General features: G+C 41.0%; 1 protein-coding gene across 6 annotated transcripts in view; it reads left to right on the forward strand.

Moving 5' to 3' along the window:
* Positions 1–26,162, forward strand: part of TFDP2 (transcription factor Dp-2) — a 156,702-nt gene that overhangs the window by 86,343 nt on the left and 44,197 nt on the right. For all 6 annotated transcript variants that reach the window (XM_073359797.1, XM_073359798.1, XM_073359795.1 and 3 more), the window contains 2 exons: positions 2,092–2,195; positions 24,684–24,805. In XM_073359797.1, coding sequence (XP_073215898.1) covers positions 2,092–2,195; positions 24,684–24,805 — 226 coding nt within the window. The remainder of the gene's footprint in view (positions 1–2,091; positions 2,196–24,683; positions 24,806–26,162) is intronic.

Here is a 26,162-nt window from a genome sequence, read left to right on the forward strand (position 1 = left end):
CAAAATAACCATTTGGAAGGGAGATTTGGGAAATGCTTAGATAGCAGGAGCTGGGAGTAGTGGGAAATGATTATGGAGGTCTAGACAGAGGAGTGTACAGCCTTGCAGTTGAAGATAGAATGTTTGAACATGATGGCGAAGGAGACGGGGAAGCCAGTGAAGGAATATGAGGAAAAGTGACTTAACATGCAAGCAGGATGGTTTTTACAAATAGCATTTTGTATAGCCTAGAAGAAGATGAAATGAGATGGTAAGAGGTCAGAATTGAAGACATTGATCTTGACATGGGTAGGAATTTTAATTTGAAGATGAAGAGGGAAGGGAACTTTTAGTGAAGCCTTAAGGATGAAGGCTTTGGTATTAGCCTGGCTACAACTTGGCAAAGGAGGAGACAAATCATATGACACTGAGGTTGTAAGCCTGGGAAAAGGATGGTGTTGTCTGTCAGTTTATGGAAAAACCCAGAAGAGAGGGAAGATGAGAGATTCAAAAATCTGTTTTTGTTATGGTTAGTTTGAGATGATGGCTATATATCAAGGAGGTGATGTGAAGGAGCCATTCAGAGATTCAAGACGCAAACAGAAACAAAAAATTTAGAGGTAGCAAGAGAAATTTGAGATTTGTCATCTTAACGATAACTAAAACTGTGGAAATGGATGAAGTCACCTAATGCGAAAGTATAGAGGGAGAAGAAGATAGGGCATATGGACGAAGACAGAACCCTGAGGGACTCTGATGGAACAGGAAAAGGTGGAAGCAAAATGCATGATTCATGAGATAGGAAGAGAACTAGGAGAGTGCAGAATTGTAAAAATCCAGGGAGGAGAGCAAGAGGAAGATGATGGGAGTAGTCAGCTGAGGTTAAAGTGGTTGATACCTTCAAGAGGACAACTCCGGCGATGATGCCCTTAAGGCTGAGAAGGAGGAAGTTGTTAGTGACATGAGTTAGAGCAGTTTCATTGGCATGGAGAGGTGGAAGCTGGATTACAGGGTATACAGAAGAGAGTTATAGCAGAGAAAGTCAAGACAGTTGGTGGACATAGTCAAGAACCTTAGATCCAAAGGGAGATGGGCAGTAGAAAGATAAGTGGATCAAAGGGATTTTAGAATAAAGTATGTTACAGCATACTCAAAGGCTGAAGGAAAAGAATCAAGGTGGTGGAGAGAAAGGTTTAGGACTGGTTTCATTAGCCATAGGGAAAGTGGATATATAATATCAGTAGGTCACCTAGACCACTATAGAGATTCAGATGTTGTTTGGTGGGAACAGAGATTTGGCCTCTGCATGCTCTTGGGGGGCGGGGGTGGGGGTGGGGAACAGTTTTTCAAAATTCTGGTATATGCACTTTGCCTGGACACCTGTGGACACATACAGGAACTTGCCCCAATGATCTACTAAAGTCTGTATCACAATTCCGCATTAATCCTTTCTGTCAGTATACTCATGGGCTTATTAAGACAGAGGGATGGAGCAAATTGGGCACATTGGGTTTCAGTTGTTTAAATGTTTCTGTGATCTGATAGCTTGTCAATCACAGAGTATGCATTGACATGCAAACCTCCATGACAGGAGTACCAGTTTTGGACTTTCCATCACCACATTGGTGCTCAACACACAACTATTTGGTGATGGTTTGCAATGGGAACTACCCCTCTTGCATTGTGAACATAGTCCTCATCCTGGTAAGGTGACACTACAATGACAGCACTAGCCCATTGTAAGTATACAGAAAAATCATCCAGGTGTGGGTCTATTTTTGTAGGCACACCCATGAGTTTAACTTTTTGTATTAAAGTATGTGGCAGCCGGTGGGTTCCTCTTTTTTGTGGAGACAAGAGGATATTATTTCAGGAAGTATGTAAGTTAATACGTAACTTGTAAGGTAGGTAAAAATCTGGGGCCTGGTGAGTTGACAGTGTCTCGTTAAAAGGCCTTGACCTTTTGTGAGGGTATGTTTACAAAGTACAAGTAAAAGAAGAAACTCACATATTTCAAAATTTGACATAAGAAAGAGGTCACTAAAGCATTACTCATAGCTTACTGTTTAAGGGAATAATTTAGAATTCTGTTTTTTTATCACTTTTCTTTAGGTAACATTTCAGTAATTGCATTACCAGTTTCCAGCACCAATTCCCCAGCTAAGATTTTGCCAAAAACCTTGGGACCAATAAATGTGAATGTTGGACCCCAAATGGTAAGTACTCTAACTCTGGGCAACTATATGGCTGACTTTCTGTTTACTTAACATAAAAAGGTTAATAGTGAAAGTACAAACTACAACTGCAGCTTCTCCTCCAGCTATAAATGTTGTTGAATAGACATAAGTGCTTCCCCTTGTATCCACAGGTAATGAAGTAGGAACAATGTTCTTGGCACTCTACCATAACGCCACTCCCAGGAGAGATTCTGTATGGGCATACCTACATGTTCTGGAGTGAGTGGAGGCTCCTTGTGCAAAAATATACAGCTACACCTATTACATGACATTTATCCTTTTATCAAAATTATATTGAAAAAAACATTTTTCCCCTCCAGAATGTTGCTGCTGCTGTTGAATATTTTTGTGTGTTACATTCCCTCCACACAAGAGATGAGAGAGTACCTGGATTCTGTTATGTGCCTAGAGTTTCAACTTATTGTTATATCTATATAACAATATATCGCTGCTAACAATGGTCTGTTATTGTCTATACTAGCTAAGCAGTGTACGGCACTGGTTCAGAAGGATCCATTTTGAGAACTATTTTCAGCAATAGATCAATTTCTTAATGGATAGGACAGTAGTAGTCTTGCATGCATTAACTAAATATTGTAGTAAACTATTGCTTGGAATACATGATGACTTTGGCCCATATACAACATCCATCCAAGGTGTTTTACAGTAATTTGTTGTAATGGTTTCTAGTTTGCAAAACCCATAGTCTCAAGTGGTTTCTGTCCAAGTTGGACAGGAAACCACAAGCACTATAGCTAGTCCTCCCAACTTTATTTCCCAGTGTACAGCGTCTTGCATTTGGTATTAGCTAAAAGCCTTGCTTCTAGAGTAGTACTGTGCATTGTGGAATTTGCGTTTCAGAAGTTCCTGGAAATACCGGTAAAATGAACTTTGTAAGACATGCACTATAATGATGCTCTAGAATGTTTTTACCAAAAACAGTGTTGCTATGTGGATGCCATAAGTGATTGCAAAGAAAAAGAATGAGAGAGAACCACCAAGTTCATACAATCACTGCCCTGCAAACACACTCTGAGTGTGTACATATGATTGTTTTTGTTTTTTGCAAAAATGTAACCTGTGATTCACAACTATTGGCCACTGGTTCAGTTCCATCAGTGATAGCAATAGTGAAAGCTGTAACATAGAAATGGAAATTAGACATTTTTACTACCCTGTCATCTCCCTCATCTGAGCACACACATTCTCTCCAGGGTTAGACAACACAGTGGTGAAAACTCCTGACCTGCCTGAGTCCTGTCATGCTACAGCATTCTCTGTTGCTACCACAAGTGCTGAATTATTATTTCTGTTGTTGACAGTTCATACAGCCCCTGCCTCTTAAAAAACGTGTATGTGTGTGTGGGAGGGTGGAGTGGGGGGCTGGAAATTACATCAGCCTCTAAGTGTAAATTCTAATAAATGTTTGGTGTGTGTTTACTTATCAGGAGCAACCCATTTCTGCAGAGTAGAGTAAACTGAAAAATTGAGTAGTCTTAAGGGATACTGTCAAGTTAAAAACCATACTTCTGTCTGAATTATTTTATCTACTGTTAGAAAGAACACCTGAGATTACTATAGCTTGAAAGATATTGGACAGAAAATGACTGTTCATTATTTTGACAGTTTTAGACTTCACTGGGGCTATTCATGTGAATAGAGTTAAACACACACGGCCCAATCCTGCAAACTTACCTACTTCATCAATATGAGAGTTCTTTGTGTAGAGATAATTTAAATACAAATCTTTTCTATAGGCAGCTCTTTTTTGTTGTGAGTTTTTTCTCACATTAACAGGAGAGAGAAACTTTTTTTAAAAAAATAGATAGGAAAACATGGTTGCATAATGACAACATATGATAGGGGAATCCAGCGGCAGGTTTAGGAATAATTTCAAACTCTAAACTCAACTTAAATCTGGTCCTTTTTAAGAGGCATGTAGGAGGGTTTCTTTGAAATACTCCCCATCTATTTTGGCAGATGCAAACTGCCCAGTGATCCAGTTTTGGGTAGCTAAGGTCTTCTGTGAATCTAAATGTCCAGTTAACAGTCAAATGTAAGGCAACCTATGGACACACTCCTACTAAATTTTATATGACCTATTTCTTCACTGACCTCTTATTTTAGAAAAAGAGAAACTATTAGTTTATCATCAATTACACTTGATCTGTGGGGGTTTTAATTTGACACTAGGTTGGATCTTAGTTTATCTCCTCCTCTTACTGCTTTTAGGAAGAAGAGCATGCACCCAGTCATACAGAGCACACATTCATGACATCAGCAGTAAATTTAGTGGGCAGAGCCAGGACAAGCTGTTGGAGATAGAAAACTGGCTGCTGCTACTGCTTCCGCCATAATCAGGGCTTGTCTACATTTGAAACCCAAAAGGGTTTTTCCCCAAAAGTCTTTCTTTGAAGACCCACAAAGTGAATAGTGGGCATGACCGTATTATTTTGTCAACTAATTAGGCCTACTTTCTGCCACAGCAATTTTGATTCACTGGTTTCTGGTTCCACACTTTTCTTATTTACCAAGCATGATCCTTGAGTTAAATCAATAGGCCTTTTTGTTTGGACTAATTCAGTCTTTCTATTCCTCTTTCATACCTTTTCCCATAAACATTTGTTATTTTAGGTTATTGTGACATCTTATGAACCTTCATGTACTTTTTACAGTTGAGCCTTACATTTAGAGTAAATTTGTAGGCCCAGTTATCACAACACCCATGACTATGCTGTCTGAGCACATTCCAACACCTCAGCAACGTGACTAACATCTTAACGTGTAATATGTAGTTCTTTTCTCTCTTCCTCCCCTCTCGGGAAAACTGCATTTTTTAAAACTTACATTTAAAAAATTAATATATGCTATGTATTTTTTCTAGCAAAGGCCAGATTGAAGAAAATGCACCAGCTTTGAATGGAAGTTGGTGTTATTTGTGGTGGTTCTTAGCTCTTGTGGGAGTTCATAGAATTATAGGGTTAGAAGGGACTGCAAGGGTCATCTAATCTAAACCCCAACATCCCATCTTGGACAGGCCCCTAAGAAGGGTGTGCCTCTTGCATAAATGAGCTTTACTTTTGCAGTAGACAACTCTATTGTGTCCAAGGAGTGGAGTTGTTGACTACAGTTCTTGTCCCAGAGCGTTAGGCGATCTCTGAAGGTATCCAGGCCCCAGAACATTAAGCATCTTTAACGTAAGGCCCAAGACCTTGAATTTGATGTAATATTCTGTGCGGAGTGAGCATAGTAAATGGAAGCTTGTAAAATGTGCTTGTGAAAGCCTATGTTACTGTGGAGACATGCTACTGATATTGTATTAATTGCAGTTTCCTGAGGGCTGGTGGTTTCATGCCTCACTATATTGAATTGCTGTACTCCAGATGGGACATGACAAAGATGTGTATTACTGAGGCCAGGTCATTGTCCGCCAGGATGGGATGCAGTGCCCTAACCAGACATAGGTGGTAGAAAGCATTGCTTGCAGTGGCTGTTATATGAGAGCTTATGTGAGGAATCCAAGAGTGCTCTTAAACTGTGTTCTGACTTAACTAGTTGTGGACAGACGTTTGATGATACTCCGTATGAGTTTCATTTTTATCACATCATTTACAAGTGACTAAAATTATGCATAATATTCAGAATTTAACTTCTATAGAAGGAGAATTCTTTTTGCACAGTATCTCTCCATATGTATTGTTGTCCTCACCTGAGTGATCAGCAATTTCAGGGCCTTTCAGCTGGTAGTTACCGTTGGTGGAGAGAAACTTATGTTACAGAGTCAGGAATGGTGATACTTATTTATTTACACTATGTAGGTGTTCTTGTCTACACTATGCACATGAGTCTTGTTATTCTTAAAGTAAAATGCACCCAATCACTCACAGGTAACTCCATAAACCCTAACTCAGTCACCACGAGCAGCCACCAACAACAGGTGCCTTCACTGGTGTTCTCCAAGATCTTCATGTATCCTCTCAATTACCATGAAACCTCCCCTCCTGGCTGCCCTGTCACTTTTCAAACAGTAGCCAGAAGAGCAGCATCTGATTCACCATCAGCAGATTAATCCCCCTGCTCTCTGTGAATCTAGTATTACTTCAGTATTATAGAATTTTGTTTGCCTTTTTCCTAACTGTTTTGCTGTACTAAGTTGTTTCACCTGCTTGGTTTCCTGTACTGTAGAGCAAATAGGAACGTGCCCATTTTCTTCTGCCCGGATTACGTGGATTACCTTAGACTGAAATTCATAAAGTACTTGTGTTTTTAAAGTCACTCTGATTCTTACTCTCCTCCTCCACAACATAAAACTGGGTATTTGCTTGCCCCCATACCTATCAGCAAATGTTGCTCCCTTTCTGCAGGTACCTTCTTCCACATTATTGGTGTATAAAGTGGGTCTTACATGTAATATTGAAACATATAGCATCGCTAGTTGACTTCACGCAAAAATAACCTTTGCCTTTTGCTAGCCAGCTTCTTACCTTATCTATCTGCTAGGGTGACCAGACAGCAAGGCTGAAAAATCAGGACGGGGGTAGGGGGTAATAGGAGCCTATATAAGATAAAGCCCTATAAAATATTGGGACTGTCTCTATAAAATCAGGACATCTGGTCACCCTACTATCTGCTGACTCATGGTAACTCAATTTTTTGAGATAGTTCATAAAACCTGAGTTCACAGTTAAATCCCTCTAGCTTTTCGTCACAATGAAAAATTCAAGCAAGCTTGAAGAGAAGGTTATTGTCTACCTTGTTAACTCTTCTATGTTTTCATGAGACTTTTTAAAAGCAAAATTTATTGTTAAACTTTGTGATTCTGCCTCCACCCTTTTAATAAAATTACAAACCCCACCCCTATAGCTTTTGGAAAGAGATGGGTGATCATGGAGATATTTCTTCTGCAAACTGAAACATCTATTCCCTTGAGGGTGATTATCTTCCACCGTCTTCAGTAACATGCTCTGTCAAGCACAGCACCGAGCTAACTAAAATTAGCCAAAAATGCAACAGTTTACATGTAAAGATATTGATGATGATAAAGAAAAATCTATATGATGAAGCTATTTCTTTAAGCAATATTTTCTTATAAATAGAATAGACTCAGAACTTAATTTTAACTGAACATATGCTAAGAAAAGAGTAAACACATCAGTTCACATCATGGAGAAAAGCCATTAAAACATCCCTTTAGTAGCAAATGAATACTGTTGAGATAAAATCATAAATTTAGAAAATGTTTCCCTAGCTGCTGTAGTAGTAACATCTTACACAGTTAAGGATAAAAACAGAATACTAACATTTTGATGTAATTCACACCATTATGGAACTTTTAGCATTTTAGTCAGCATAGACAGTGATGAGGGCCCTATAAATATCGGCATAGCAAAGCAACATAGATCTGTTTTTGTGTCTGTCTGAAGGCAAAAGAGACTTAGGCACCTAAGTTCCACTGACTTTCAGTAAGACTTCGTCTCCTGAATGTCTAAGTCACTTCTGAAAGTAGGATTTAGGCACTTTTGCAAATTTTACCCTCAATCTATAAGAGTCAAGAAATAAAATGTTACAGAGTCTGGGTTACAAATACTTCAGGGACATCATTCATTTTATTTGTTGGTTAATGGGGTTTGTTTGTTAGTTTTGGGTGGGAGAATTCTGCAGGGATTGGTTCTTGGCCCTACACTATTTAACATTTTTTATCAATGACCTGGAAAAAAAAAAGCATCACTGATAAAATTTGCAGATTACACAAAAATTGGGGGAAATGGTAAATAATGAAGAGCACACATCAGTGATAGAGAGCCATCTGGTAAGCCAGGTGCAAACAAACAAAATGAGTTTAATACAGCCAACCAGAGTTATAGAGTCATTGAGTTAGGGCCAGAAGGTACCCCCAGATCATCTAGTCTGGTCTCCTGTATATCACAGGCCAACACTCACGCACCAAACCCAACAACTGAATTAGACCAAAGTATTACAGCCCTTAGGAGACTAACCTATTATGTGCCACAGGCAAAGCATAGGAGGGACCAAGATGCCCCGCTGCCCAAGTGCAATGTCAGGGATTTGATTAAGCGAGAGATACCCAGATGATCTGGCAAGTGACCTGCACTCACATGATTCAGAGGAGGCAAAAAACCCCCACTGTCACAGCCAATCTGACCTGGGGGGAAATTCCTTCCCAACCCCACCTATGTCAGTCAGTTAGACCTTTAGCATGTGAGAAGGAATCATCCAGCCAAGTACCTGAGAGAATGTTGAGTATCACCTGAGTTCACTGGCTTACCCGGCCCAGTGTCCTATCTCCAACTGTGGTCATTTCTGATGCTTCATAGGAAGGTGAAAGGAAAGAAAACCACCACCACCACCCACAATGCAGTAGGGTCAGAGGGAAAATTCCATCCTGGATGCTGCAGGTGATCAGCTGAAGCCCTAAAGCCTGAGATTTTAGGAACATGTAAGGAGATACATCTGGGAACAACAAATGTAAGCTATATTTACTGGATCAGGGGCTCTATCTTGGGAAGCAGTGACTCTGAAAAAGACATGAAAAGTCATGGTGGATTATCAACTAATGTGAGTTCCAAGTGCAGTGCTTTGACAAAAGGGCTAATGCAATCCTGGAATGTAGAAACAGGGGAATGTGGAATAGGAGTAGGGAAGTCACATTACCTCTTTGTCTGGCACTTGCAATTGCTACTGGAATACTGAGGCTCATTCTGGTATCCACAATTCAAGAAGGACATTGATAAATTGGGAGGAAAAGTCATGAGTGTGTTTTAAAGGATTGAAAAACATATCTTATAGATAGACTGATAGACTATAAAAGCTGAATCCGATTATCTCAATAAAAGATTAAAGGATGACTTGATTACAATCTACAAGTACCTACATGAAGAACAAATTTTGATACTGGCTCTTCAGTCTGGCAGACAAAGATATAGCAAGATCCAGTGGCTGAAAGTTGAAGCTGTATGAATTTAGACGGGAAATAAGGTAAACAGTGGGGGTGATTAACCATTGGAACAAATTACCAAGGAGTGTGGTGAATTCTCCATCACTGGCAATTTTTAAATCAAGATTACATGTTTTTCTAAAAGATATGCTGCAGTTCAAACAGGAATTAAGTCAGGAAAGTCCTATGGCCTGTATTATACATAGATGATCACAATGTTCCCTTCCCAATGCACAGTCAATCTGTGGAACTCCTTGCCAGAGGATGTGGTGAAGGCCAAGACCATAACAGGATACAAAAAAGAACTAGATAAATTCATGGAGGATAGGTCCATCAATGGCTATTAGCCAGGGTGGGAAGGAATGGTGTCTCTAGCCTCTGTTTGCCAAAAGCTGGGAATGGGCGACGGGCTGGATCACTTGATGATTACATGTTCTGTTCATTCCCTCTGGGGCACTTGGCACTAGCCACTGTTGGAAGACAGGATACTGGGCTAGATGGACCTTTAGTCTGACCCAGTATGGCCATTCTTATGTTCTTGCTTTATCTATTTAAAAAATTTCTCCTGGCCTTTGAAACTTTTTTTAAACAAAACATAAACCTTGAGTCAAATCTAACTGAGTGTCCCTTTTCAAATTAATAATAAAATATTTGTTCTGGTACATTTGTTTCAGAGATAGAAGGCAGTGTGAGCTGGTAGATGGAGAACTAGATTGAGAGTCAGGAGACCTGGGTTCTGGTTTCCCAGCATAGTCACTAGCCTGCTGTGTGACTTGAGGCCAGTTAGTTTCCCTTTCTGTGCCTCAGTTTCTCCTTTCGTAAAATGAGGATAGTGATGTTCTCCTTTCTTTCGTAAAGCATTGAGATCTATGAACTAAAAGTGTTGTATAAGAGCTAAGTATTATTACTGTTTGTTTTCTCCTTTTTATTGGCCAAAAACTGTGATTCCAATTGAAAGAACTGGTTTTGAAGACTGACTTAGGGTTACAAGCCAGAGAGAGAGAGAGAGAAGCAGGAGCTATAGCATTCCTCATGGGCTTTAAAGGCCAAATCCTTACTCAGTTAACTCACCTCACCTGAAATAAGCAGGACAATTCACAGGAAGAAGGTGAATAGCATTTGGCTCCAGATCTGTACTACTGGTGGTCTCTATCAGTTCCCTGTTTAACCTTATCAATTAATTTATTTATAACAATTTGCAAACAGTTATCTCTCAATAGGACATTACTGGGAATTGTTACTGGGTTCTAAGAGATTCCCACCTAAACTTTTTGGCTTCTGGAAACTGATTCAGCAGTGAAGCGCTTGCTTAACTTTAGGCATTGAATAGTCTCACTGTCTGTGTAGGTACCTTCTAAATGACTGAATGACATTACTATTATACTTAAAGCTACACATATCCTTAAGTGTTTTGCTGAACTGGGGCCAACGTATACTTGAAATTCAGTTTCTTCTGTAGGTGTCCAGTGTCCCCTGTTTAAGAATTCTACAGTCCTAAGGAGTTGAGGAGAGACTCAATTAGTTGATGATGGGTGTTTCTTTTTTCTGGATTAAAGTCTACATGTAAAATCCACAGAACTAATCTAAATTCACTCTTGGATCTCAAAATTGGGGGTGGGGGTGGAATAACCACACAAACATGTACCCTAAATACAGTTTTGATTGTACTGTGGTCCACAACTTTTGTTGTTTCTTGTTTGTATTGCAATGAAAACAAAAAGTGTTACTTCAGTAAGAAGAGCAAATTATCATTCTAGCCATTGGAACTATGCATCTTTTAGTAAGATATCTTCAAATCTGGATTCTGGATTCCACTTCCCAGGTCTGTAAGAGCTGTACACTGTACAGGTATTTCTTATTTTTTTTTATAGCCAGGTATCATAGTGACACAACAGGTGATGTGTCCAGCAGCACGTATCAGCACAGAAACAAAGGACCAACATGCCTATCCTTCAGGTCAGAGGTTAGGTACCACAGTGCAGTTGCTGTAGGTGAACAGAAGATGGGACATAAAATGCCAAAGAGGAAGTGGTAGGCAAATATATCCCATTCTTCTCCAGCCTAGACAAGAAAGTCTTTTTTTAAAGAACCAGGGGAGCAAAGAGTTGATTCAGAAAAAAAACCTGCTGTCAAAGGGGCTAAAGTATTAAATCTGCGGCTTAAAATATTTTTAAAGTACTATTGCAGCTAGATGTTTAGTAATTGGTGGCCACTTAGTCACAGATTTGTTCACAATATTTAAATTCAGGATAAATGATGGTTCATTGAAGCTCCAAAGCTCCATCCACAACCCGTGACACTAAAATAAAATGTCATTCATATTAGTGTGAAGATCTTTACAATATCCTCACCCCTCTTCTTTTGTGTGGTTTTTGATCAGGAGTAAAATATTAAAGATGGTATTTAAATCACTACCATTGGTCTTCAGAGTTAACACATCATTGCGATTAATGGGACCAGTCTACACTTCTCACAGAGCTATTGTTTCATCTTGTCTTCATACTCAGGCAAGACTCACAATATTAATTTATATCGGCTTTATATTTTGAACTTTGCGGCCATAATGGCTAGCAACAAATTTTTTTAGAAATGTTAGATTCTGGAGCAAAAGGTGGAAACCAGCACAGAAGGTGCAAACTAGATCAGCCACCACAAAGTGGCCCTGTTAAATCTTCTGGGCTCCGGTAAACCTGCTGAGGCAATATAGTCTGATGTGGCAGTTGTCAGATCCACTTTGGAGCCTCGCCAGGAGGACTTAGGTAAACCTAAGAAGGACAGGAAAGTAGAAGTTGGCTCTGACCTCGTGTAGGAGCTACCCATCTCTACTGTGACTTCTTGCTCTCCCTCTCTGCCCTTCCTACTCAGTTCTGGGGGTAGTGCTCCTTCATTGTGTGGAACATGCACAGGTACCCACTGCTCACAACACTCAGCTGGCTACAAACTTTTATTGAGGAGTGCTTCTCCTGGAACTGAAGAGTGATATGGTGAGGATCCTTTGGAGAACCAAGCAGTCATAAAAGTAGGGAGTTGGATGACTCTTCACATACAGCATCTATCCAAAGCACCCCTGATCTAGCACCCACAGCAGTAGCATCCTGTGTACCTCCAATATCATTCTACCCACAGTGACATCTACTTGGCTGCTGCTTACTGTACCCCAATCCCTCAGTCCTCTGCAGCCAGAGAAGATCATGGAACATGATTGCAAAGGATTGGAATTTTTGAGAGAAGAAAGAGCAGCTGCTTTTGGGTTGTGGGAGGAGAAAGATTTAATAAGTTTGGTAGCCAGGAACTTCTTTAGTTATAATATCTGCTGTGCTACTGGCTTGTTTTATGGCTTTGAAGAAGTGACTTCACTCTCAGTTCCCATTTGTAAAATGAAGATAATACATACACCATCCCTTGGAAGTAACTGGATGAGGATTAGTTAGTTTGTCTTGAAGAGATTGTTAGCCAATATACATATGTAAGGCATAGTAAAACCAAATTTAATAGGCATGAGATGCATGCTTTTAATATAATATACATTATATATATGGCTGTTGGGAAGTTATGTTATCTGAATGTATTACACTCTTCCCACGATTCTGTTCACCCATGGCAAGGATCCCACAACATTGCAAAGCTGAAGTCCGCTTTGGCATTAAAAAATAGGAAACTCGTCAAAACAAAGCTACATGAATATTATGTACCAATTTCATAACTCCTCAACACTTGGCATTTAGTATTCAAAACAAGTTATGGGAAAGTAAAGGGATGTACCAAGGTCAAAGCTGGCACAAACCATCAGGGATGAGTGATATAAGTTACACTGACAGAAGCACTGGTGTGGTCAGCGGGAGAGATTCGCTCGCCGACATAGCTACTGCTGCACGTGGAGATGGTTTTATTATGTCAATGGGAGAGCTCTCTCCTACCAGCATAGAGCAGCTACACAAATGATCTTACAGCTGCATCGATTCAGCTGTGCCACTGCAAGCTCACTAAACTTTGTCAGGGGTGGCCAACCTGAGCCTGAGAAGGAGCCAGAATTTACCAATGTACATTGCCAAAGAGCCACAGTAATATGTCAGCTTCCCCCCCACCCCCCCGTACTCCCAGCGCCTCCCAGCAACCAAGGAATCATCATGGTAGTCTTTGCAAGCAACTGAAGGATTTTGGGGGGCAGTGAGCCAGACAACCACATCTGTCTGCACTTCACTCCTTGTCCCCAACCAGCCCCAAACTGGTTCGTATCCTGCCATTGCCACCAGTTGTCACGGAGTCCTCGGGCGATGCTCGGGACCTGCTCCCTACAAAGTCAATCAGGACTCTGGGGGAGTCTCGTCTCTCTCTCAGCAGACTGTCTCCAGGCAAAAAGCTCACACAGCTTCCACCTTCCTGGGTCTGACCTCGGAACATTCAGCCTCCTCTGCCCTTCCGTGCGCTTCCCACAGCGAGTCTGCACAGGCGGAGTTCTGGGGAAGCCAGAGGGTCCTGCACCCCAATTTCACAGTCAGATGTGACTCTCAAGCAGCCAGTAAAAAAGAGTTTTATTAGATGACATGAACATAGTCTAAAACAGAGCTTGTAGGTACAGAGAACAGGACCCCTCGACCAGCATCCGCACAGATCAGCACCTCCTCCTCCCTCCCCGCACCTCCCTATCAGCTGTTTCATGGCGTGCAGGAGGCTCAGGGGAGGAGCGAGGGCACAGCAGGATCAGGGGAGGGGGCAGGAAGGGGTGGAGTAGGGGCAGGGCCTGTGGCAGAGCCAGGGGTTAAGCAGCGAGCTTAACACTGGAAAGTTGATGCCTGTAGCTCCAGCCCCGGAGTCGGTGCCTATACAAGGAGCCGCATATTAACTTCTGAAGAGCCGCATGTGGCTCTGGAGCCACAGGTTGGCCACCCCTGCTTTAAGTGATGTGTAAAGAGTTGTGTAGCTTATAAAATCATACTATAAATACAATTAGTTGAAATGTGTATCTTTGAAGCATACCTCCTGTGTAAGGTGAACATTCTGTGAGATAAGAATTGCTTCCCAGAAGGAGGGTATGTTTGTCTCTTTTTCGTATTGTTCTCTTTTGTTTTTAGACAATAAATTTGGCTAAATTCAGTCTCTTGAACATTTTTAATACTGAACCGTGAATGTAGTCAAACAAATGGCTACCCTTTTAGTCAGTAATATATAATATATGTGTTCATTATTTTACCGAGTATCAGAGGGGTAGCCGTGTTAGTCTGTATCCACAAAAACAGGGAGGAGACTAACAGATTTATTCAGTCATAAGCTTTTGTGGGTAAAAAATCCACTTTTTCAGATGCATGGAGTCTTTAAGGTGCCCCTGTACTCCTAATTATTTTACCGATTTCTATTGTAATTCACCTGAACGTATGGGACTTATTGACACTGAACAGTCATAATCTAGGTCTTCACTAGGAAAAAGGAGTCTTTTTAACCCATGTTAAAATCCTAGTGAAGGTAAGGGTATGGCTACACTGGAAACTTCAAAGCGTTGTTGTGGGAGCGCTCCCGCGGCAGCGCTTTGAAGTGCGAGTGTGATCACGTGCGAGTGCTGGGAGAGAGCTCTCCCAGAGCTCCTGGTAATCCACCTCCACGAGGGGATTAGCTCCGAGTGCTGGGAGCGTGGCTCCCAGCTCTCGGAGCCTGTTTACACTAGCTCTTTAAAGTGCTCTGACTTGCTGCGCGCTCAGGGCGGTGATTTTTCACACCCCTGAGCCAGCAAGTTAGAGCACTAGAAAATGTAAGTGTAGCCAAGCCCTAAGAGAGTTGTAGTTTTAACAAATTTTAGCTGGTTGAGGTAAACACTAGTGGTTTAGCTTGACCTGCTAAAATATGTGAATACTACAGACTACCTAGTCTATACTAAGACTTTACCTTGTGGCCATTACAATGGGTTAGCTAAAACATGGTAAGAACACACCTTTTTTTCCCAGTGTGTACAAGCCTTTCCTGATGCACTGTACAAGTGCCCTCTGATTTCTTAATTACAATAGTTTGTAAATGTTCCTTGCTATTAGCAGGCTTTAAAATCAACACCCCTTTAAGGCATATTGTACTGGAATAGGAGAGACTGGGAATGAAATATAAGGCATATTAAGTGATAGGGTATCTACCAGGGAAATTAACCAGCATAACTATAGCAATATAATTATACTGCTATAGTTATATGGATATAACTGTCTATTTAGCTACTCTTATTCCAGAATAAGAGTACCTTTTTGCAGTTTAGTTTATGCTGGCAATTATATAACTATACCAGTATAGCTATAGACAAGCCCATATAGAGTTAATAGCTTTGCTGTTATATTTTGGCAGTCTGGGTTAATAGGACAGCCAGATTATTACTTTGCAACAGAAAATGATACAATTCAGAATGATTTTTTTTAAAGGAAAACTTTGATTCTACATGCTGTAAAAAAGTGTAGATATTAAAATAACAATCAGGGATTTTTTTGTGCTGTGTTGGTCCCAGGATATTGGAGAGAAAAGGCGGGTGAAGTAATATCTTTTATTGGGCCAACTTCTGATGGTGAGAGAAACAAGCTTACACAGAGCTGTTCAGATCTTGGAAACTAACTCAAGATATTACCTCACCCACCTTGTCTCTCTAGTGTCCCTGATTATGACAGTTTGCAGCTTTGACACTGAAGGGAGTAGAAAAATTCATTGTCAGTCTTAAAAACCTGACTAGATCCCATCTGTAATGGCTAGGCCAAACAGTGTTAATCAGTTTGGGGCCCTGCTATGTTTATAGGTTGGACCTTTTAAAAAAATGCATTCTGTGACCTGCTTTATTGTCTGTTTACTCTAGAGGGCACTAGAGTACAACAAGTAAAGGCCATAATGACCCATCTTTTGTAACATTCAAGTGGTTTGCACATTCTAAATATAATTTACTATTTGTCATAGTAATGCTATGATGAGATTATAGTTATACTAGTCTCTTTATGGTGTGTTAGTATTATGACTTAAAGGAAAACTCAATCTCTTCAGCTCAGGCTAGTAATGTGAAAGCTTAGAGGGGATGAAGTGCAACTCAACATGAGCAAACTGCAAAGCAAACTGAAAATAATATTTTAAATTATAATTGGCATGTGAGAGTCATGCTGGGTGGGGCCAACTTGCTGAAAAGTTATATCATTTGTAGTACTGCAGCAGATCAGTATAAGAAGAGGTGGTTAAAATCTTCAATGGTGGTTTAACAACTGGACAAAACTTTTAATATTTTAATATTTAATCAAAATGTTTAGCTTATAAACTCTGAATATGTTACATTGTTTTCATCCAGTTTCAATATTGGTTTAACTGTTTAAAAAAACTCAACTAAATCAACTAACTAAGCACTGCTTAATTTCTACCATTAAGGTTTTCTGATTCTTAAGTCAGTATTAAAGTAAACTGATAATGGATATTCCATCTTTTAGTGTCCACCTACATTCTACAGATACAACCATCTTGGGGCATCTCTTATTCCCAACACAGTTACAACACAATTAAGTCAGTCAGGCTCCGATAATATCAAACTGTCCAAATACCTTGGCTTGTGCTGTTTCTCCCATTTCCAAAAGCATCTCTTTTCAAACTGGCCACTACCTGTATTTTTAAGAGAAACCAAACATGGCTGTAGGAAGTATTGGCAGTGTTTCTTAAGAAATTTTAAAATGACATTCAGGTGAGGGGGGAAAAATGGAAGGAGTATACTCTAAATATTATGTTGTAACCCATTAGAATAAATACCCTAGGCCACATGAACAGCATAGGTAGCTGATGAATATATATTCAGGTTTTAATACATTGAACGGTAGAAGAGGGAATACAATACATCCTAAAGCTTAATACATGTGGTGTTCAAAACATAACTAAAATGTCATTCCTTAGATGTCACAAAGCCCAACAACCAAACAAAATAAGCATCTTGAAAGAGCTTTTTCATGGAAAGTTTATCACGGGAGTCTTGCTGGAATAAAATGAAATGTTGGAGTAAAATCAATCTTACACTGTTATCTTCCTTTGTTATAAAATGATGTTGAAATCCAGTTGTGTGCTAGCCAGTGAACTATGGCAGTATTTTGTGCCAACAAACACCTTGACATTTCAGTGGCTTGCAAGCCTGAGCAGAGTATGGTAATTTTATGCTAACTAATGTTTATTACAACTAAAAGCAGAAGCAAGTAGTGAAGGACTCAAACCCAGAGAATGTTTGAGTGCACTTCTGAAAATAATTACTATAACAATCTGGCTGCATTGCAAGCAAACAACTTGTAGAACTGATTTGGCATCAGTTCTACAATAAGTTAACAGTTAAATTTATTCACAGTCTCCTCAACTGCACTATTCTAAAATATCTTCACTGCCCATCTTGTTTTACATCTTGAAGTTTTATCTGCTTACTATTATAAGTCACAGATGCTCTGAAATTCATGACTGAATTTGAATATTTTTAAGCAGTGTTAACAAGTAAAAAATCTGGGTTTGTTTTATAAATAAACTAAAGAATGGTTCTTCTTCAAGTGTTTCTGCATATTCCCACTTATGGGTGCTGTGCCACCTTGTACTGCCTTACGGTAAAAACCTCTTTTAGCAGTGTCAGCTAGAGCGCTACCATGCCCTCCCACCCTTCAGTATCATGACACACTGAAGGCGAAGCTATAAAGGGGGTGGAGCTCCCTCACTACCCCAGTTTCTTCCATCTGCATGCCTGGGCAGATGTGAACTGCTCTGGTTTCTTTGGAGTCTCTTTTCTACTTAGAAATAGTGTTAGCTCATTTTCAGTATAGTTAGTTCATGAATTCAGATTTCTCCAGGCTTCGGGTTATGGAGGAACTGAGGAAACAGAAGAAGCTGAATTCAAGAAGTGCGCTTCCTGCCTGGCTGTCTTCTCTGCATCTGACAACCACATGTGGTGCCTCAAGTGCCTGGGAGAAAGATGCTCACCTTCTGGGTGTTCTATTTGCCAAACTTTCACACCCAGGATAGGGAGATTCACTTGCAGCTCCTCCTCCTAAAAGAAGACCTCGTAGCTAGACCATCTAGACCTGGTCAGGACTCAGATCCTAGGTGTAAGAGATCAGTCTCTCTGCCCCTGTGGCTGCCAATGGCTCCAAACAACTGAAGGGTTCCAAGAAGCCACTACCCCTGTTGGTGTTGGACTTGGTTCCTGCGCCTCACTCAGTCAATCCCCTGAGGCTCCAGATGTTTAAATGGAGGCCCATGTGGTCAGATCTGACTGCTTCATTTCTGGAAGAGAGGTTGAGAGATAGTTCAGCACTGATACCATACCTTGTTCCTCCCACCTATTCAACCCAAATGGAAACCCTGCAGGTGCAGGACCATTACCAGTTCTGATTTCCACTTCCAGTGCTAGAAAGATGGAATTGCTCAGTGGGTCAGAATCAATGCCTTCAGTTCCTTCTGTCATAGCATCGAAGAAAAGGAGGCTTAGAGCCAAAATGGCCAATATTAGTAGTGCTGGTTCCTGTGCATCAGACCTGTCCGATCCAACTGATTCTGACAAAACTGCTACAGTTCCAAAGCAGAGGTCTATTCCATCTTCAGTTACAAGGGATACAGACCTGTGTCTAATGTTGCATTGTGATTCTTGGATCTTCTTTCAGTTCCTGGGTCAGTTCTGAAGAGCTCTGTCACCGTGACAGACAAGGATCACCTTCCAGCTCTGGTTGCTTCATCATTTCTGGATGGGAAGATTAGGGTTTCCAAAAGGAGACATATTTACCCAGTTCCAAGTTCATCTTCCTTGTCCTCAATTAAGAAGAATAGGCCACAAGACATTGGGCGTTTTCCCTTGGACCACCCTTTGCTTCCTCTGCCTTGGATACCTACAGGATCTCCATAAAACGCTGGATTTCCATTCTTCCCTTTGGATCCACTGTTACATTCTGTTTTGGATGTACAGTGGTAACTCTAGCAGGAAGAAGATGGAGGAAGAATACAGAAGTCTGTGGCTTGCTTTGTACCACCCAATGGCCTGCCTCCTGCAGGCACCAAATCCTACTTGCTGGGGTGACTGGCAGTCATGGGACCTAGGGCCTTATTGGGGTGGGGTTTGGCCAATACTGGATTTAAGGGATTTAAATAAATACATTTGAAAGTTTTGGTTCTGAATGTTTTCTCTCGCCACCATAACCCCTTTGCTGTCAGTTATGTATTGGTTTGCAACCGCTGATCTAAAGAATGCATATTTGCACATCTCATTCATCAAAATCATCACAAGTATCTGTGATTCATAGTGGCTTGTTGCCACTATCCATACACGGTGATCCCATTTGGCTTTTCCACGGCACCCAGAATTTTTACAAACTGTGTCTCTGTGGTAGCAGTCATCTGAGGAATCAGGCTATTTATGTTTACTCTTATTTAGACAACTGGCTACTCGAGGCTCTCTTGCACAAAGAGCTGTTAAACCATATCGGCTTCAAGAATAAATTCTTTTCAGACTTTGGGCTCTTTCTTAATTGCCCAGAGAAAATCCTCTGCCCCTCATAAAGGATTCCCTTTGTAGGTGCCATACTGGACTCTGTGGAAGTCAGAGCTTGTCTACCAGAGAATAGATTTATCAAGATTAGTCAGTACCATTATAGATTGACAGTGTCCCACCCAGAAGATTTAAAATTCTTCCTGGGTCTCATGGTAGCTACTACTTACATAATCCATTTTGCCCATCTAAGGATGAGACATTTACAACACTGGATGTCTCAGGTTTACAGACGAAATCAGAACAATCTTCAGTCATTGATCACCATGCCTCAGAATGTCATAGTCTCCCTCCACTGATGGTCAGTCGAGACGAATGTGCTCAGAGGTGCACAGTTCAATCCTACAAGTCCATCCTGTACAGTGACTTCAGACACATCAACAAAGGGTTAGGGAGGACATCTGATTCATTTGACAGTTCAAGGGCACTGGCCCCCTCAGGAGGGATCCATGCATATCAATGTACTGGAATTAAGACCTGTTCATCTGGTTCTCAAATCATGCCTCCCTTACCTGCAAGGGAGTGTTGTACAGGTTGTGACAGACAATACATCAGTGATGTATTACATCAAGCTGTGGTAGAGATCATCCTCGAATTGAGGGATTGCCGATGATGATGATGACAACAACAAACAGGGGCGGCCCACTCTGCTCTTCTGTCCACAGAGGCAAATGGTGTGTTTGTCATGACATTTTATCCTGTGGCCCTGCACCTAGTAGGGGAAAACAGTATCGTCATGAACTGTCTTAGCAGAGACAGCTCCCAGATGCACAAATGGTCTGTAAAGGATCAGTTGGTTCAGACTATATTCTCCAGCTGGGGTCAGTCAAAGGTTGACCTGTTCACAACAAGGGTCAACAGAATATGTTGCCTCTCTGTTCCAGAGCAAGCAGAGACCGACAGTCCCTGTCAGATGCCTTCCTTTTGCATTGGAGGAAGGGCTTGATGAATGTGTTTCCTTTCTTCCCATTGATTTAAAAGAAAGATATTATCAGGACAGGGCAAGGATGATACTCATTGCCCCGACTTGGCCATATCTGCAGTGGTCATTACCAGTCTCCTTCAGCTGTCCAGCAGAGTCTTCACATATCTTCCCCTGCCGTCAACTCTCCTGTCCAAGCAGGAGGGCAGGATCTTTCTTATGGACCCACACTCTCTTCACCTGATGACATGAGTGATTGGACTTGAGCAGTCTGCTCTTGAGCAGTCGCATTCTTCATCTGTGCAGGATGTACTAATTAACTCACAAAAGCAATCTACTAGAATTTGTTACTATTTAAAGTGGCCTGGATTTCAAACTTGGATGAAGGGACAATCTGGCTCTCCTGTATCTGCTTCCATTTCTTGTGTTTTTGAATACTTAATGTACTTAAAGCATGAGAAGGAGGGGGCTCAGACACAGACCAACAGATACTACTAGCAAGAATCTTTGGCTTTCTGGCACATGGAGCACATGGACCCCCACAATGCACTACAGATAGGGGGCACGCATTTTGAAGAACTGCAGTTACTAGAAGAGAAGTAACCTTTCTTTTTTAAATACTTTACCAGAGTTCTTAGTATAAGGATAAATGACTGACTTGGCACTTTAACGGTAATCATTTAGTTTCCTTTTCTTTGTTACCTAGAGAACTAGGACTTGGAGCTTGACCCGAGGAGAGATGCCTGGTGAGATGGTGGGCTAATGCAGGAAGAATACCCCACAGAAGGAGTAAGAGGACTGACCAGATAATCCCTGGGTTGGAACCCAGAGTAGAGGGAGGGACTGGGTTCCCCTGTACTCTCAATGGGAAGACTAGCAGGAAGACTCGCAGGAAGACTCCAGACACAATTGCCAGAGAGACTATTAGGCCTGGCTCAAGGCTATCAACATCCTGTGAGGTCCTGGGACTATTGGTAAAAACCCTGGTTTACCCCAAAAGTGGTGAGACCAAAGGTGACTGAGTCAGAGGGCCAAGTCACAAGGAAAAAGGGGATCACTAGCAGATCTGTGCAGCAAGACTGCGGAGAAGAAAACCCTGCAACACCTTACCTAGCCACAAGGTGGCATGCCAGCTGATGAGTCACTTTGACACAGTGACCTTAGATGAATTGCTTAATCTCTCTATGCCTCGGTTTCCTTATCTGTAAATCAGGAATAATGGTTCTTACAAACCTTTGTAAAGTATTTGTAAAGGGGGTCGTCCATTATGGAGCTGGTTTTGACCAACAGGGCTGAAATAGTTGTGAAGGTGGTCTGAAACTTGGGAGGAAGTGATCATGATCTGATAGAATTCAATATTCTATGAAAGGAGGACATGAGAACAGCAAAACAAGGACATTGGACTTCAGAAAGATGGATTTCAACAGACTCATAGAAATAATAGGCATGGTCCCATGGAAAGATCAGGGTCAAAGGGGGCTGGCAGTTCTTAAAAGTATAATACTAGAGGCTCAATATCAAGCTATTCCGATGCAAAGGAAAGATAAGAGAGACAGGAGGCCAATGTGGCTGCACAAGGAGCTTTTTAGCTATCTAAAAACCAAAAGGGATATGTACAGGAAATGGCTGGAGGGGCATGTCACCAAGGAAGTATACATGGGAATAGGGCGAGCGTATAGGGACAAAATCAGGAAAGCTCTTCAGTTTCTCCTCCATGTAAGACTCCTTCTGATTCTCTGAGCAAAGAACTCTCACCTTTCTCAATATTACAGCCAGAAGCTCTATCACTCCTAGCATCAGGTTCAGAACTGATATTGAATCTGCAATATGACTCTGATCAGGAACAGATACTGCAGCACAAAGAAAGACTGCTTGTAAGAAGGCAGTGTGATGAAGATCCTTATCAACAAAATTTTTATCGCCTGGATCCAAATATAGAATTCTGTCCAGAATGCAGGTTCCACCATAGATTAGATAGCTGTATTGGCCCTCACCAGGACAAATTTATCCAAGGAAACTTTCTCCACTTGCCATGGGAGAGAACTTCAAGCCTCTGGAGCTGAAGACACTGGATCAGTGATCATTCCTGGTATGCTGTTAGAGGAGGAAGAAGAACTATGTTAATCAAATGAATTTATGAGATGGATCCAGAATTGGAGGGTCAAATATCCCAGGTGATAATGTAAGGATTTCATTTTCATTCCCTTCAGAGGATGTAGTTCTTATTCTGAACTAAAGGATATAATGCCTAAGATTCTGGGCATGCTATAAAGAGCTGTGGAGGAGACTTTCCACCCAGTGTTTGATATTTTGGGTTAATTCTCTAGAAGCAGAATTATTTCACCTTTATTGGATGGACTTTCTCAACCTGTTCCATCAAAGAAAGTCCTCTCTATAGACATGCCTCAGATCTGTATGCTTTTCAACAATGTAGGGCTCAGAATAAACTGGGAAAAATCATTTTTAATACCCACTCAATGGATTCCTTTTACAGGAGCCATCTTGGACTTAACAGTGGAGACAGATGCTTAAAGAAAAAAATCAGCCTTAAACCTTCTACATCAATTTCCAGAACAAATTTATCCGTTTTTTGTGTGGTTAATAGGTCTCATGGCTTCAGCGATGAATGTAACGCCCTACGCTCATCTACGAATGAGGCATTTGCAATATCGGATACTGAAAAAATTCAGGCCCAGCGTCAACAGTACACATAGGATTCTGATTGTTCCAAGAAGGATATACCTATCCCTACTGTGGTGGACCCATTACAACTTGAAAGCCTCATGAATACATAACCCAACTAACCTAACAGTTGTTTGTGTAGGCCTTTTTTTATTGCCTGAATAAGAGCCATCCAGATTAGTCGAATGACTAAAATTTAGTCCCATCAAAATCTAAGGTATGCAGTTTTGACTCACATGGATCACTACAGGCCTCAGGAAAAGTACAGGTAAACTGATTGATTGATTAATAAGAAATTAAGTTACTATTTTAGGCAACTTGGTTTGTCCTTGTCTACACTTGGAGTTAAACCAGGGGTCTCAAACACGAGGCCCGCATGCTGCCCACTGAGTTATTTCCTGCTGCCCACCATAGCTCCCTGCACCCCCCCACCTCCACCGCCCCCGAGCATGCCGCGTTCCTCGCTCCTCTGTTTGGCAGCGCTTAGAACTTTCCAGGGGGTGGGGAGAGGAGCGGGGACGTGGCGCGCTCAGGGGAAGAGGCGGGGTGGGGATTTGGGGAAGGGGTTGGACTAGGGGCAGGGAGGGGACGGGGCCTCATGGAAGGGGTGGAGTGGAGGCAGGGCTGGGGGCAGAGGAGGGAGGGCTTTTGTATCTTTGTATGAAAAGGTATCAGTGATGTGGCCCTCTGGCCAATGTACGAGTCCTCATGTGGTCCTCGTGGTGATTTGAGTTTGAGATCCCTGAGTTAAACTGTGTTCAGAACTGATTAGCTGCACCCGCTGATTCAGCTGCAACAGGTCTCTTTTAATGTAGACAACATTTTAAACAGAATTTTAAGGTATAGATTTCATAATTCTATGTATATGATTATATAATTCATCTACAGTCCTGCAGAATTTTCTTGATTTTGGAGATTCATGATCAAACTGTTTGCCACCAAGGACAACATCAGGTGTTCCAGAAGGGGCAAGAGCCTAGGCTCCTTGGCTGATGCCTGCTTCTACAGTGGTATCCAGCCCCCATTTCCACCAGTTCCACTGATCCCCAAAATCAAGAGACAGCTGTGTGTGTGTGTGAGAGAGAGAGAGCCTTTCACCTCTGATACATGCATTGTAAGCAAAAGTTCAATTTCATACTCTTTACTTAAGAAAATCTCTCTCATTAGATTGAAAGAAATTGCCAAATGACAGTGGAATTGGATCTGACATTAAGGCCTGGAATATAATATGTTGCAGGATAGTTTGAGGCCATATTTTTAAGAGATGCCTCTTCAGTGTTAAGTGCATGTGACTGCAGTTTATATAATGCTAAAATTGTTTTACTGTTGCTTAAGACCATGATTAGTTTTGATTTATGTCCATTTACTTTTAAATTGTTTTATAGAACATAATTTTGTTTCTAATTTTCATAGATCATAAGCACACCACAAAGACTGACCAATTCAGGGAGTGTTCTGATTGGGAGTCCATACACCCCAGCACCAGCAATGGTCACTCAGACGCACATAACAGAAGCCACTGCCTGGATTCCAGAGTAAGGATTTGTTTTGTTTAAAGAGAAGTGCTGGGCAGTGAGGCAAACCTGTTTTGATTTTTCTTCTGTATACTCTTGCATGTGTATCTTGGCTCAAATATCCTAGTTCCTACACAGTTCAAAGGGTGTGTGCTGTAAGCATATTTTGTACTTTTAATGTCTGTAATATGTAAGCGTGTAACTACATGTACCAGTGATTTCAGTCCGGGTTCATTTCACTACCTAATTTGTATATGGGTTTGTGGTGAAACTTATTTTCCTGTAGTAATGCAAAGGACTGAATGAATTTGCGGAATTAAAACAAGTCCTTGCTCTTCATAGATCTGTACAAATTTATGGTATCCTTACTGTAGAGGACTATTGGTGTTTGCCAACAGTAGACGGGTGTGTCAAACATGCCTTAACAGCTATTTTTTTAAAACAGGCCATAAAACTAGTGATAAACTCTAAATGTTGCTGATGACTGTATTTTCATATTAGTGATTTACCGTGTTGCAATCTACTGTTCTCACAGAGATCTTTGACTGAAGAGCAAGGTGCTTTGGGTTTTGACCTTTAAAATCTTTCAGGACCCCTTTATTTTTTGATTTCGGCATTCCTGCACCTTAAGATATCATGGACAGATTTAGTACAATGTTTTTGAAGATCACTTTTAATTTTCAAGTAAGACTTTTAGGACAAGTATACCCAGTAGTCCAACATCAGCATATCCTTCCCTGCAAATACTACTGCTCGTTTAAAATAGGCTTATATATCTTTTGAATGCTGTAAGTGCTGAGATACCATGGTGATGGCTGACCTTATAAAAAATTAGACAGACAGAAAAGGCACAGTGTGTGTAAGTGGCTGGATGATGCTACATCAACTATTAATATTATTACTCTCTCAGTAATATTTTGCACTTCCATCCAGGATTCTCAGATCAATTTTCAGACACTAATTAAGTAATCCTCAGTTTTCTAACCAGTGATGTGTATGTCAGTAATATATTCCCAGTTTTAAAGATGGGGAAATGGAGGCATGGAGAGTTTAAGTGACTTGTCAAAGGGTACCCAGTAAGTCTGTGGCAGAAATGGGAATAGAATTTTCTATCCTGACTATTGGTCCTATGTTTTAGCCACAAGGCCTGTTAAGCACTTTTTGCTCTGTGGCAGAAATGACAACCTGAACAGTTGACAAGTAAACTGCATGACCAGTTAGCCAGGTTTTTTTAATCTTCTGAAAGAGCAACTGGTTCTGAATTTTTGGGGAGTAAATCCAATTTATGGCCATTGTTGAACTAAGGGTAAGTCAGTAGGTTGGCCCTCTTATGTTTTTTGTCTTTTTCTATTAGTGTGTATGTTATTGTGATATATGG

This window comes from Lepidochelys kempii, chromosome 9 (genome assembly GCF_965140265.1).
Source record: "Lepidochelys kempii isolate rLepKem1 chromosome 9, rLepKem1.hap2, whole genome shotgun sequence".
Lineage (NCBI taxonomy): Eukaryota > Metazoa > Chordata > Testudines > Cheloniidae > Lepidochelys > Lepidochelys kempii.